The 14,690-nt window shown below is 42.3% G+C and overlaps 1 protein-coding gene across 1 annotated transcript in view; it reads left to right on the forward strand.

Annotated features, from left to right (window-relative positions):
* LOC143388114 (uncharacterized) overlaps positions 1-3,203 on the forward strand; it is a 48,336-nt gene extending 45,133 nt beyond the window's left edge. The window contains 2 exon segments of the mRNA XM_076842077.2: positions 16-1,335; positions 1,338-3,203. Of these exon segments, the coding sequence (XP_076698192.2) occupies positions 16-1,335; positions 1,338-2,020 (2,003 nt within the window). The 3' untranslated portion in view covers positions 2,021-3,203.
* The last annotated feature ends 11,487 nt before the right edge of the window (positions 3,204-14,690 follow it).

A 14,690-nucleotide genomic window follows, 5' to 3' on the forward strand; every position in this document is an offset into this window, starting at 1 on the left:
TTTTGTTTATTTCAGCCATGACTCCTAATCATAACCAAGAATATTCACCAGAAAAGAGCATAATACATATATTTCATGAAGTGGTAAGTGGAAAATATAGAAGTTGTGATCTTGACTATTTACAACAAAAGAAAATATGGAAAACTACAAGTGAGAGTGAACACCAGGAATCATATAAAAAATCAGGCCTTGTTCAAAACCAGAGAAATTATACTGGAGAGAAGCCCTACAAATATAAACAATGTGGCAAATCTTTAAGTAAAAAAAAAGGTCTTATTTACCACAGAAGAACCCACACTGGAGAGGTGCCTTACCAATGGGCAGAATGTGATAAAATTTTTAAAGAAAAATCAATCTTTATTAAGCAAAGCAGAATTCACACTGACAAGAAGCCCTCCAAATGTGAAGAATATGGTAAAGATTTTAGTCAAACATTAAACCTTATTTATCAAAGAAGGAATCACACTGGAGAAAAGCCCTACAAATGTAAAGAGTGTGGCAAATATTTTAGTCAAGAAATAGGCCTTATTTGCCACAGAAGAACTCACACTGGAGAGAAGCCCTACAAATGTAAAGAATGTGGCAAAGCTGTAAGCCAAAAAATAAATCTTATTCGCCACAGCAGAACTCACACTGGAGAGAAGCCTTACAAATGTGAAGATTGTGGCAAGGCTTTCAGTCAAAAATCAAACCTTATTCGCCACAGGAGAACTCACACTGAAGAGAAGCCCTACAGTTGTAAGGAATGTGGCAAAGCTTTCCATCAAAAATCAAAGCTTATTTGCCACAGCAGAACTCACACTGGAGAGAAGCTCTACAAATGTAAAGAATGTGGGGAAAATTTTAGTCAAAAAACAGGCTTTATTTGCCACAGTAGAACTCACTCTAGAGAGAAGCCTTATAAATGTAAAGAATGTGGGAAAGCTTTTGATCGAAAATCAAAACTTATTTGCCACAGCAGAATTCACACTGGAGAGAAGCCCTACAAATGTAAAGAATGTGGCAAAGCTTTTAGTGAAAAAATAAACCTTATTCGCCACAGCAGTATTCACACTGGAGAGAAGCCCTGCCAATGTAAAGAATGTGGCAAAGCTTTTAGTGAAAAAAGAAACCTTAATCGCCACAGGAGAACTCACACTGGAGAGAAGCCTTACAAATGTGAAGATTGTGGCAAAGCTTTTAGTGAAAAAAGAAACCTTATTCGCCACAGCAGAACTCACACTGGAGAGAAGCCTTACAAATGTGAAGATTGTGGCAAGGCTTTCAGTCAAAAATCAAACCTTATTCGCCACAGGAGAACTCACACTGGAGAGAAGCCCTACAGATGTAAAGAATGTGCAAAGCTTTCCGTCGAAAATCAAAGCTTATTTGCCACAGCAGAACTCACACTGGAGAGAAGCCCTACAGATGTAAAGAGTGTGGCAAAACTTTCAGTCAAAAATCACACCTTATTTGCCACAGCAGAAATCACACTGGGGAGAAGCCCTACAAATGTAAAGAATGTGGGAAAAATTTTAGTCAAAAAACAGGCTTTATTTGTCACAGTAGAACTCACTCTAGAGAGAAGCCTTATAAATGTAAAGAATGTGGGAAAGCTTTTGATCGAAAATCAAAACTTATTTGCCACAGCAGAATTCACACTGGAGAGAAGCCCTACAAATGTAAAGAATGTGACAAAGCTTTTAGTGAAAAAATAAACCTTATTCGCCACAGCAGAATTCACACTGGAGAGAAGCCCTGCAAATGTGAAGAATGTGGCAAAGCTTTTAGTGAAAAAAGAAACCTTAATCGCCACAGTAGAACTCACACTGGAGAGAAGCCCTACAAATGTAAAGAATGTGGCAAAGCTTTTAGTGAAAAAAGAAACCTTATTCGCCACAGGAGAACTCACACTGGAGAGAAGCCTTACAAATGTGAAGATTGTGGCAAAGCTTTCAGTCAAAAATCAAACCTTATTCGCCACAGGAGAACTCACACTGGAGAGAAGCCCTACAAATGTAAAGAATGGCAAAGCTGTTAGTAAAAAAGGGCTTTATTTGCCACAGAAGAACTCACACTGGAGAGAAACCCCATGAATGCAAAGTATGTGACAAAGGTTTTACTCAATTTTCACAATTTATCTGCCACAGAAGAATTCAACACTGGAGAGAAGGCTTACAAATGTAAGGAATGTACCAGAGCTTTTAGCAATAAAACAGGCCTTATTGACCACAGCAGAACTCACAATGGAGAATAGCTTTACAAATGTGAATAATGTGTCAAACTTTTAATAAAAAATAAAAGTTTATTCACCACAGCAGAAGACACTCTGGTGAATGTGAAATGTGAATAAAGTGATAATACTTTTAAAAAAAAAAACTATATCTTATTAACAACAGAATTTATACAGAAAAGAACCCCTACAAATGGAAGCAATGAAGCAATGCTTTTAATAAGAAATCAATTCTTTTTCACCACTATGCTATTTATTCTGGAAAGAAGACATATAAATGTAGAAAGATTTTAAAATATATCATACATTACTAGACATCAGAGAAAACACACTGGAGAGAAGCTCTACAAATGAGACCATTGTACCATTCCTCTAAGAAGGGGTCAACATTTAATACTCACCACAATAACCACAGCAGAGAAAAAGTTTTAAAATCTGAAAATTGATGTGACAATGCCTCCAAAATTTATTCACCAATACTCATCACCTGTGGATACATACTGGTGAGAGAGAATACAAATGGGGAACAAAAATTTCATAGCCACATGTTTCTTAAACACTACTGATTTTTCGAGAATTCATTGTTCCCAGAAACCCTAAAAGTTAAATAATATTTTGAAAACTTATTCAAATTTTAAATTCATTGAACATCTGAAAACTCATACCAGTAGTGAACATTGAACAGATTTTGTCCAAAAAGTATGCCTTATATAACTATGAAACATTTATAAACACCTTGACAAATGGGATAGTCATTATCTATACATTACACCTTGATGTATATGAGGATCAGTAAAAGACAGTACTCATTTAAATATAGAAAATAAGTAGTTGTCTTTAAATTTTGATTAAATTTATTAAGTGTTATCAACTTATTTGGTAGAAATATCAGTCATAATTATACATGCATAGTGCAGAAACCTCATCTTTGAAAGCATATAATTATTGTTTCTAAATCAACAATTACTATTTTCACTTTGGAATACTGCAGAAAAGAATTATATGAAATCCATTTTGATGTTTAACATTGATTGGTTTAGGGTTGGGGTTGGGGTTAGGGTTAGGGTTAGGGCTAGGGCTAGGGGCTAGGGGCTGGGGCTGGGGTTTAGGGTTTAGGATTAGGTTTAGGGTTAGATGGGAGATGTCTGGCCTGGGGACACTCTTCACATCTCTATGGATACCTTGGCTTCCCTTTTCTCAGAGCAGCCAGGGGGAGGCGCCAGGCCTGGATCCCTTGTGAGCCACGTCTCTAGGGACACACTGGGCAATTAGTTGCTGAGGCTTGGTGAGATCAGGTTTTCCCAACCTTGAAACTGGCCTCAATGGGCTAGGATTTTACTGCTTTTCTTCAAACCTCCGATCCCACATAGTTGGGTTATTCACCCTGTGTCAAAGACCACTTCCAAGAGGGCTCTGTGGTGTCCCATTGCTGGCCTCTGTCCTTGGGCACAGGAGTGAAGTGGGGCTCCAAGTGGCTGCCTGACCCCTGGCCGCAGCAGGCCTGATCTGGTGGAGGACTGGCTGTGGTGCAGGGAGGTGGCTCCTGGACTCCCTTTTGTTCTGTCTAGAAATTCCACTCCTCTTGGTGCTAGAGGCAGCAGAGCCAGACCTAGATACTGTAGTGGGAACAGGTTTCACCCAGTAACTCCTGAGGTGGAGGAAGAAGCAGAGTCCCCAGGAAGCCCAGGAAGCTCCCCTCCAAGTGGGAGCTTTTCCCCTCTCTGCAGGATGTCTTCCCATCCCAAGATGGCATCTCCCCTATGGTGGGGGCTTCTCCCCTCCTAGCAGGGTGTCTCCAATCCCATGGGCTGGCTCCACTCCCAGGGGTGTGTTCCCTCCCAGGAAAGTGTTTCTCTTTTCGGGGGGGGGGCATCTGGGGTTATGAGGGTGGGCATCTTTTTCCCAGAAGCATGTCTTCCCTCTTCAGGGACATCTCCACTGCCAGCCAAGATTCAGGTGAGTTTTGTGGGCAGAGGGGCTGAGGGTGGGAACTGGTTGCCATCTTTGAATATGTATCACCCTCAGGCTGAATAGGGAGCTTTCTTCTCAGAGCTGAGCAGAGGAACCCTGACTGCTGGACAAGGTGGGTCATTCCACAAGGAGGGCAGAGTCCCCCTCTCCTCAGAGCAGCCAGAATAGATGACAAGCCAGAAAACCCTCTTGGGCCACATCTCTTAGAGCATCTTGGGGGTACCCACGGAGAGCAGCCTGGGGGAGATGCCAGGCCTGGAGACTCTCTTGGCTATATCTCTATGGATGCCTCTGGTTCCTCTCCTCAGACCAGCCTGAGGAAGAATCCTGGCTTGGGGACACATTCGGCCATGTTTCTAGGGACACCTTGGGTTCCCTTTCCTTAGAGCAGCCTGGGGGTGTAGTCAGGCCTGGGGACCCTGGTGGGCCACGTCTTTAGGGATGCCCGAGTTTCCTGTCCTCAGAGGAGCTTTCGGAAATGCCAAGCTGGGACCCTCATGGACCACGTCTGTAGCGATGCCCTGGGTTCCCTCCTCAGGTCAGCCTAAGGGAGACTCCAGGCCTAGGCACCCTGGTAGGCTATGTATGTCTCTTGGGACACTCAAGGCAGGGTGCAGGTGCAGCCTGCAGCTCCCAGAAGTTGCTGGGACTTGGTCAGAGTTCAGGTTTCCCAACTCCTAGACTGGCCACCATGGGATGGGATTTCACTGCTTTTCTTCACAACACTGATCCAAAAGTGGGCTTCTGTCACCCTGTGTCAAAGACCACTTCCAGAGGCCTCTGTGTTGGCCCCTTTCTTGCCTCTGCCCTTGGGCACAGGAGTGAAGAAGGGCTCACTGTGGCTGCCTGGTCCCTGGCCACAGCAGGCCTGACCTGGTGGGGATCAGTCTGCAGTGCAGGGAGGTGGTTCCTGGACTCCCTTTTCTGCTCTCTATATATTTCACTCCTCCTCGTGGCACAGACAGCACAGCCAGACCTAGGGACAACAGTGGGAAAACTCCTGGGGTGGGGGAAGAAGCAGAGTCCCCAGGAAGCCCAGGATGCTCCCCTTCCAGCAGGAGCTTCTCCCTTCCCAGCAGGATGTCTCCCCATCCCAGGGAGGTGTCTACCCTAGAGTGGGGGCCTCTGCTCTCCTAGCAGGGTGTCTTTACTTCTAGGGGGTTGCTCCAGTCCTAGTGATATCTCCCCTTCTAGCAGGGTGTCCTCTTCCCTAGGGGGTTGTCTGGGTTTGTGGGGGTAAGCATATCTCCTCCCAGCAGGGTATCTCTCCTCCCAGGGGTTGGCTTCCCTGTCAGCAGGTTTCTCTCCCTTAGGGGGAGCGTCACCCCTACAGGGGGTGTGACTCCCTTAGAGGGGGTGTCTCCCCTCCCAGCAGGGTGTCTCCCCTCCCATGGGGCATCTCCACTCCCAGAAAGTTTCAGGTGATTAGCATAATGGGAGGCTGAGTGGGGGGCCTGGGTCCACCTTGGATGCTGTCTGGGTCTCAGGCTGAGGAGGGAGCTTTCCTCTTGGACAGCATGGGTCATTCCACAGGGAGGAGAGAGCTCCCCTCTCCTCAGAGCAGCCCTAAGAGAGGCCATGCTAGGAAACCCTTGTGGGCCTTGTCTCTAGACGCACCCCTGGGTTCCCTTCCAGAGCAGTCTAGTTGTCTAAATGTCTAATTGTTTAGTTAATATATGTTTATCTAATTGTTTTTCTTCAATATAAAACACATAATTTATACATTTCTTATACATGCATTTATCTTATGCTCTGCCTTTTAATTGCAGATATTTGAGATAAATGTATTTAACTATATATTTTCTTTCAAAAGGTCAAACAACAATCAAGTAATCTCATATTAGTATACAAACTGTGTTAGATGATAAACAGATATAAATATCCAAGTGGGGCGGGGGATGTGGCTCAAGCAGTAGCGCGTTCGCCTGACATGCGTATGGCCCGGGTTCAATCCTCAGCACCACATACAAACAAAGATGTTGTGTCTGCCGAAAACTAAAAAATAAATATTAAAAAATTCTCTCTCTCTCCTTTAAAAAAAAAGAAATATCCAAGTACTTTAACTATATTTTCATTAAGATTTTTCTTCTTATGAAGATACGATAACTTGTTTTGATTCTAAAGTTTTCAGAAACTGTTTCAACGTATAACCAGGAAAAATTTTAGAAGAAGATGCTTCAACAGAGAAGAAGCACACATTGGAGGTCCTCAGAAGAAGAAAAAAATCATCTTTGGGTAAAACAATGTCTTTCTATTCTAGGTTTTAATGATAAAGATATTTTCCTAGGGACTGGGGATGTGGCTCAAGCGGTGACATGCTCGCCTGTCATGCGTGCGGCCCGGGTTCGATCCTCAGTACCACATATAAAACAAAGATGTTGTGTCTGCCGATAATTAAAAATTTAAATATTAAAAAAATTTCTCTCTCTCTCTCTTTAAAAAAAAAAAGATATTTTCCTAAATAGATCTTTATATCATTATCTAGACAGATCATATAGAAAGTTAAAACAATTGAGAAAAAGATTTATATGTACTGGACTGACTATAAAAATTTTAACTGATTAATTTAAGAATATTTCAGGCTATTTTCCTGATTTTACTATGCTGATATGAGCTAATATTTTGTCCATATTTAGACATGATGAAGACATTAAAATGTTAAGTTTATTTTGTTTAAGGAAGGTCTTTATTGCCTAATGATTTCTACAGTTTAAGGCAAGGATTGATTTTTTTCAATAAATTCATATTGTTAATTAAACACTAAATATATTAAACTGCTGACTTAGATCCCAATTTTGACAATTCTCCTTGGTTACTAAATTTGATTGATTCAGAGACACTGCTGATTCTTACATGTTACTTTGTTTCTTGGATAATTATGAGATTTGGGAGAACATTTTATTAGGACTGAGGTTTTCCAAATTAAAGTTGTATGTTAGTTTTGAGCAATAATGGTTACAAACCTTGTTGAAAATTCATTGGTACTTTATAAGTTCTCTGACTGGACCTATTATCTGTAAAAAAAAAAAAAATATGATAAGATTTATATATCACTCTCTACACTGGGAAGTAACCTTAATCATATTTTCTAAAAGACAATTAAGAGACACCTAATTAAAGGATAATATTCTGAAACATAGAGATATTTTAAGACCTTGTCTCAGAAAGAGGTTGATGGTTCTTTTTAAATTGTTAGAATAAAATAACTATCTATGTATTGGGAAATTACAATAATCAATAAAAGGTATCTCATTTTCATATCTAGCCTTAATTACTCTTAAGAGAAGGACTTAAAATTTTACCTACTAGAACCTATAATCAAGGGAAGCCTCTCAAACTTAATATAGACCAAAATAAATTCAGGGAGATTTTTCAAGAGATCCAGATTCATATATTAATATTTTAGAATTTACACCAGACCTTTAATCAATTTTATTAAATAAAGAAAAGGGGGAAACAGGACTTCACAGGCATACACTACATCTTACAAAAATTTCAAAATTTTCTTAAATTGTGATACTGAGAGTCTTATTGTTACTGAACATGATTCAGTAAATTAATCAGATTTCAAAAGATAAAGTTTAAACCTGTCATCATGATAATGACTGAAAAATCTGGCACAGGAAGGTAAATTTTCAGCTGTAGAGTTTATAGCTATGTAGATTCACGAGCTTGTCAGGTCAGTAAAACTTATGAAGAGACTTCTATGGACCCATTTCTCAGGTCCATTTTTAATGTACATTGCAATGTGGACTGGAAAGTCCACCAATGAAACTAGATTAATTGTACAGATGATACCACTAGATAATGGGTGACAAATCCTGCTTCCCCATGAAGTTTGAACATTAGAGAAGCATGCTGAGGTAAGCATATAAACCAGGGTTTATTTAAAAAGGGGTTACATAGACTTCTTCCATGAGGGAGAAAGGGGTCATAGCTGGTATCCCAAGAAGCAAGGTGTTCTGCCCTTTTTGTATGACCTAGGCTTTCTTTGTTCTCCTGTCTTTCCCCCCTTATCTTTTTCCTTCCTTTCTAGTGACTAGGCCCAGGAATGCTCAGTGGGTGGGTCAAAAGGTGGGAAATAGGTGGGCTGAAGAGGGAAGAGCAGGGTAGAGTACTCCTGGATATATTAACAACCTTATAGCTCCCTGTAGGGAGGGGAAATTCCTGGGACAGGTTACCTTGACAACAGGTTGGAGCAGAGGCAGGTTCTTGATAAGAACCCTCAGGGGACAGTCTCAGACTTACTCAGAATTGGCCTCTTGACCTGACCTAACTCAATGTACCTATCTATAGTGACTGCCTGTCTAATTCTGGCTTCACTGACCGTAATCAACCTATATGTTGATCCTATGGTAAACAGGATGTCTGGAAGTATCATTTGAGAAAAAGACAGCATATAAGAAACCTAAACCAGCCAATCATGCTGGTTCCTAAGATTAAGACTATATTTACTTATCTAGACAATTGTCAGAAAAATTAATAAAATAGATTTTTTTCCTATTCAAGACAGTTATTTACATAGAATATCCACCAATGTATTATTGCCCTAATATTTCTACAATAGAAGTTGATACCTTTTGTAAATGGATGGATTCTGCATGTCTTGACAGTACAACACAAGATATCTAGAAATAAAGGATATATTTTAGGCTGGTCTCCTAGAATGGACAAGAAAAATTACATGAGGATGCCATAACTCCTAGAAACTTTAAACTCTCAGTGAGATGGCATCCAAAAAGATGTTTTGATGTTTGACTCAAACCTTCGGAATATTTATATTACTGACAGATCTAATAAACTCCTTAAATGTGAGAATGAAGAGGAAGGATGAAAAATGCAACTTAGATTATTGTTATCTCTAGTTATTTCCAGCTAATATTTCAGATCTATTATATGCTGTAGTTAATATTTAGGCTTTAAAACAGGTGCATGCCAATTAACCAGACCTAGGCAAGCTCTTGATCTCATGATCCTTGAAGTGATACTTTAAATATTATTCCTTGCTTCTACAATATTTCTTGCAGTTATATCTTAAAACTTATATTGATTTTATTAATATTTGACTTAAATTACTTCCAAGATTCTTCATAGTCAGATAAGTGCTGATGGAAGGATTGGAACTAAGTTAAAACGCTCTAAAAAGCCTCTATAATAAATATTGTGAATGAGCTGTCTGCTCTATGATTTGTGGAAAGGTCTAAATGCCATGCCAAATAAAATGTTACTATGGCCAAACAGAATGCTTCCCAATAAAACTGGGAAAAGATTAAGAATCTTCTGATAAGTATTGGCAAAATAATAATAATAACCTGGATCTTCCAAAGTTAACTAAATAACTTTAATCCTAAATATGTTGAAACATTCCACATGGTATGTCATTGAGATAATATGTTTTCTACTAATTCCTTTTGTGTTTCAATAGTAGATCATGATGACCTCAGACCAAGAATTCAGTGACTAAAAGATATAATTCCTCAATTGTATTTAAATATTAAGAAAGGGGGAATATGTGGGGAGCCACACTGAGCTACCATGCCTTCCAGTCCTGATGCACCACAGGATCTGAAAGATCACTGTAGTTGGCATGGTAGTGCCATGACTCATGACTCCGTCTTTTCCCCCACTCAGATAGCAAGGCCAGTCTTCTGAGTAGGCATACCCCTGAGGTTGAGCTACATGCACCTATTCTTTTTGTAACACTACCCCTTTGCCCAGTTTGGGATAGAACAGTCAGTCAATCTGCTGATAGCAGACATCATGAAGCCACACTCAACCCCCTGAAACCTGACCACGTGCATAATTTGAATGGCTTCTCCCCAATTAAAGGGATCAGCACATGTTCTTTCTTTCCATGAACCCCTAAGGTCAGAGGAGCCTTCACAGGACCCAAAGAAAAATTTTTCTCTCTCTCTTGTGTGATTATTTCATGCAGCCCTGTTCAGTTTACCTGGAGTGACCCTAAGTGTTTTAGTCATGAGAAATGCAACAATTATGGGTAATGTTATTGTGAGTTTTGCCCTCTCACCCTTGTCAGGAATCCCATGGAAACTGAAAGCCATATATCCTGGTGCCCTAAGGATTCTGAGTAATGTTAGGGCCAGTATTAGGGCTATGGTAAGTTTAGGGTTTGTTTTGGTACTAAGGATTGAACCCAGGGGTGCTTAAGCACTGAACCACATCTCCAAACTTTTTATTTTTTGAGACAGAGTCTTGTTAAGTTTCTTAGGGCCTCACTAAATTGCTAAGGCCAGTTTTGAACTTGTAATCCTTCAACCTCAGCCTCCCAAACCTCTGGGATTAAATACCATGTTTAGCATTTTGCTGATTATCTTCTAGGGATCCTGGTGGTTTCTTCCAATTAGAATTGTGGGTAATGTAGTCCTGGGTTTAGCCCACTCACTATAAGAGAAGGGCTCTGACAACTTCTGCCCCTTGGCATCATGGTTGATATAATTCTGAGTTTTGCCCACATACCTCTGCTAGTAGTCACATAAAGATGAATGCCTCATGCTTGCCCTGGTACCGAGGATTCTGAGCAGTTAGGGTTAGGGCTAGGATTAGGGCAAGGGCTAGGGGTTGGGTTAATACTTTCCCTTTGCTGATTGGGATCCTGGAAGTATCTGCCACTTCAGATTGTGGGTAAGGTAATCTGTGATGTGCTTGCTTATTGTGGAGAATCCTTGGAGCATTGGGTGCTCCCTAGCTTTTGGGGTATAAGGAGAGTAAAAGGTGAAAAATGACTGAGGGAACCTGAGGACAGGCTGTGCTTCTAGGAGAGATTGAGGGTGACATTGAGGTACAAAGAGAGTGAAGTGCTTATAATCAGGGTCAGGGTGAACCACAGGCAAGCTCGGTTCAAGTGGTCAAGAGCCAGGGTGACAGAAGGGAGGTCACTGACCTGATGAGAAGTAGGGTCCTGGAGGCTCTTACCATGTGGTAAGAAGAGGTGATGCACCTCAGCCAATCTTTGCACAGGGGACAACTGATCAATGACCCTCTTGCTCACTGGAGATTTGGGTAAATGAGATAAAGCCTCTTTTCTGCAGAATCAAAACAAGGATATCTGCTGTTGCCCTCAGATCTGGTCATTGTCCTAAAACTCACCCATTGCTGAGCCATTAGGACCAACAAAACCTGTCCCATTCAACCACAACCACTAACACCAGATGACCCCAAGTCATAATCTACAGAACCACAATCCCCAGGCCTATGGTATTTCAAGCACAGATATCCTAGGACAAACACAATTTCAAGGCCACTGGCTTCCAGGTGCTGTCATCCCCTCAGGCAGTGGGGCCTTCTCTCTTGCTCAGTTCCCCTCCTTCCTTAGTTGGAGACCAGGGTTTAGAGAGGGAGGCTGGAGCACAGCAGTGATGAACTTGGCTCAGGTGGCCTGGAATAGCTGGGCTGGATGCCATGTCTGCCTCCCTACTTGAGGTTGTGTTATGCTGCATGTGGACTATTCTCCCTCCTCCCTCCAGTGGGTTGTGGAATTTCTTTCCTTACAGGATTTACCCACCCATGCAGCAGCCATCACCAGAGTGTTCCTGGAGAAGGGTCCAGGCCCAAGAGATGAGCTCTCAAGAGATGGGCAGCTTTCTGGTAACCGTGCTTCCACCATAGACTGCTGATTTATGGTCCCCAGAGGTAGGCCCCAAGAGCTGTGGGCCTAGATAAGCATTTCTGCAGGACATGAGGTTGGATACTGCCTGATTTATAGACTTGCCATCTCAGAATATGCAGATAAAGCTTCCTCATGGATTTCTGAAAACTCTAATAGTTCCTGCCTACATCTTTCAAAAATAGCAGTTTTGCCTTCTAATAAAAGAACAAGCTGGGGAGGGTCTTGAACAGCCTAGGTAAGAAACTGCTCTTGATGACATCGAAGTTATGTACTATTGAAGATGAAGCAGAGATGACCAAGGTCTCTGGGAAACTGCAGAGATTGGGTGGAAAGTGTGAAGGTGTCATCTGGGATCTCCTTTGGAGAGATAGACCAAGACTTCAAAGATGGGAAAACAAGTAGGAGACCACAGAGACAGAGTGTACATTGTGGTGGAATGGTCTGGGGTCCTCTGTGGAGAGATGACCAAAGACTCCAGAGTGGGAATACAGGTTGGGGGTTGCAGAGAGAGGGGGTGGGATGGAGAAATGTGATGGGATGATCTGAGGTTCTCTAGTGGAGAGGATCACCTCCACCACACTTGTCCTATCTCTATTAGTGGCCACCAGGACTAGGTCCCTGGGATAGAGCTAAAGATCTGGGGACCCAAGGCAGGTGCTAAGTGAGGGTAGATTAAGGAATATGAGGAAAGGGTAGTAGCCCCCACATCACAGGCTCTGCTTGCTGAAATGACAGAATTATTAGAACACAGATGAACTTGCTGTTGCCAGGGTAGGACAGACACCTCAGAGCCACCTGTGTCCCTGTGGGTGGCTGACAGTTGCTTACCTGTTCTGTGGATGACATTTGCATGTTGGTGGTTATGTTGTGGGGCAGGTCACTCAGAAAACACATCAAGTCCCAGTTTTGTCCAAATTGAAGGGTCTATTCTGACTGGCTTGGACTACTTCCTACAGGACCAAGTTGTCTCTGCAGAAAACAGCCTTGAACTTCAACATTTTAGGGTATTTAAAGGCAAAAGCCACATCCAGGTTGATGTAGCTGCAAGCAAGCAGGGTACAGAAGCTGAATTGAGCAGTTAATGAAATAATGCAACAGATGTTCCATGTTGCCATAGCAGCAAGCAAGCAAAAGGAAAGTGTGTCAAAATGACCCCAGTTGAGCACAAGTTAGAGAATAATTACTAATGGTTACTAGACAATCTCTGTCAGGGTACATTGCCCAAGAAAAATGGGACCAAAAAAAACCAGTTTTACTTTGTATAAGAATTGACATTTTGTGTTGAAAAGTATGCTATGCTAGGTAAATATTAATGAGTACAGAGGCAGGTCTTTCCCATAGGAGAAGTATTTCTTACAGGATATGGAGTCTCAGGATAAAATGGAGTCTGTTGATCATTGCCCATATAGCCTGACCCAAGACAGAGCATTACAAAATAGGCTGCTGTGAACATTCCTGTGCATGTGTGCTCTGCAAACACCTTCACTTTCCCTGGTGCACAACTGACCACCAACATGGAGGCATGTGTTGACATGTGTAGGAATAACTGTTGTCCTGGGTGACTATGTTTGGCCATTATCTGCTCTCCCTCCTCCTGATCCTTAACTTTGTCCTAATGGCCTCCCATCTCCTTCATAACTCAGGCTCATCCTTCACCATCTCCTCCTTCACATGTGTGCACTGGATCCATCTCCATAAACTTGCTCTGACACCCTATTTTCTCTTGCCCTGTGACTTGTGGAGCAACTCTATTCAGGATGTGTCACATTTCCCTCTTAATAGACACCCTTTACAGGGTTGAACACTGACAGAAGAGAGTATTCAGGATTCACATTGAGCACCTAGGATGACTCCTAATGTGGAAACACATTGGTGGGATGATCTTGTTAGGGAGACAGAGCCCATCCTGATGTGTAAAAAGGGGACTGCAATGTCTTATCACATAGCACCCCTGAGGCAGGGCCCATCTCAACACTGTTCTTCTGCCAGGGCCCCATTGTCTGCCATCTCAGCACGCATGCTGAGCCAACTCCTGCTCTCCAGCAAGATGAGGCCTTCCTATGAGCACCACATGTTTCCCTCTTCCTTCATGATTTAGAGCTCAAGGCTGAGGAAGGCTCAGCTAGTGTTGTTAATATGAATATATGAGGTTAACAAAGATCAGAGACAACTCACAGCTGAATGTAGTGGACTGAGAGCTGGAGTGGGGTTGTTGCAGGGCATTGTCCCCTCCAGAGTCCAGAGTATGGCCTGCACATGGCCAGGAGGTGCCATGGGGAAGACAGACCTTGGGAGAGGTGCCTCTTCATGTAATGCTTTATTGGCTTTCTGGGCACATTGGCCTAAAGCTGGGCCTCCTGTGATGCCTTCTTGGGAGGCAGGAGGCTACTTGAACTGGCATCTGGGCAGAAATATGTATGGAGAGCCAGGTCAGCCCCCCATGAGGATCAGGTAAAGATTGTCAGTTTTTCAACAAAAGTTATAGAGCTTCATTTTGAGTAAAAACAGAGGTCCCCAGAAATTTTTTAAGGTTTCTGTGGAGACAAAAACACTGCCACCCTAGGGTAGTGTGTTTGGCAGCTCCTTGTGTTAGAGGGAGCATTTGAGAAATGTTCAGAAATTGAGCAGCAGCCACAGGTCAGAATTGAGCTCCCTGTGTCCTCTGTGCAGTGAAGTCTTACCTAGAGAGAGAAGTGTTCCCTTTCCCACCACCTGTGCACAAGATCACATTCCTGCACCCCACTAGCCTTCTAAATGGGGTGTGGGCTGCATTCTGAAATGCTTGTGTCCATGGGGCATCTCCTTTGAGTACTGAGAGGGAAACCTGACTGAGGAAGGCCCAGGGAGGGTTGACAAGGGTGGATTTTGATTAAATTGTAA

This window comes from Callospermophilus lateralis, chromosome 17 (assembly GCF_048772815.1).
Source record: "Callospermophilus lateralis isolate mCalLat2 chromosome 17, mCalLat2.hap1, whole genome shotgun sequence".
NCBI classification, from domain to species: Eukaryota; Metazoa; Chordata; class Mammalia; order Rodentia; family Sciuridae; genus Callospermophilus; species Callospermophilus lateralis.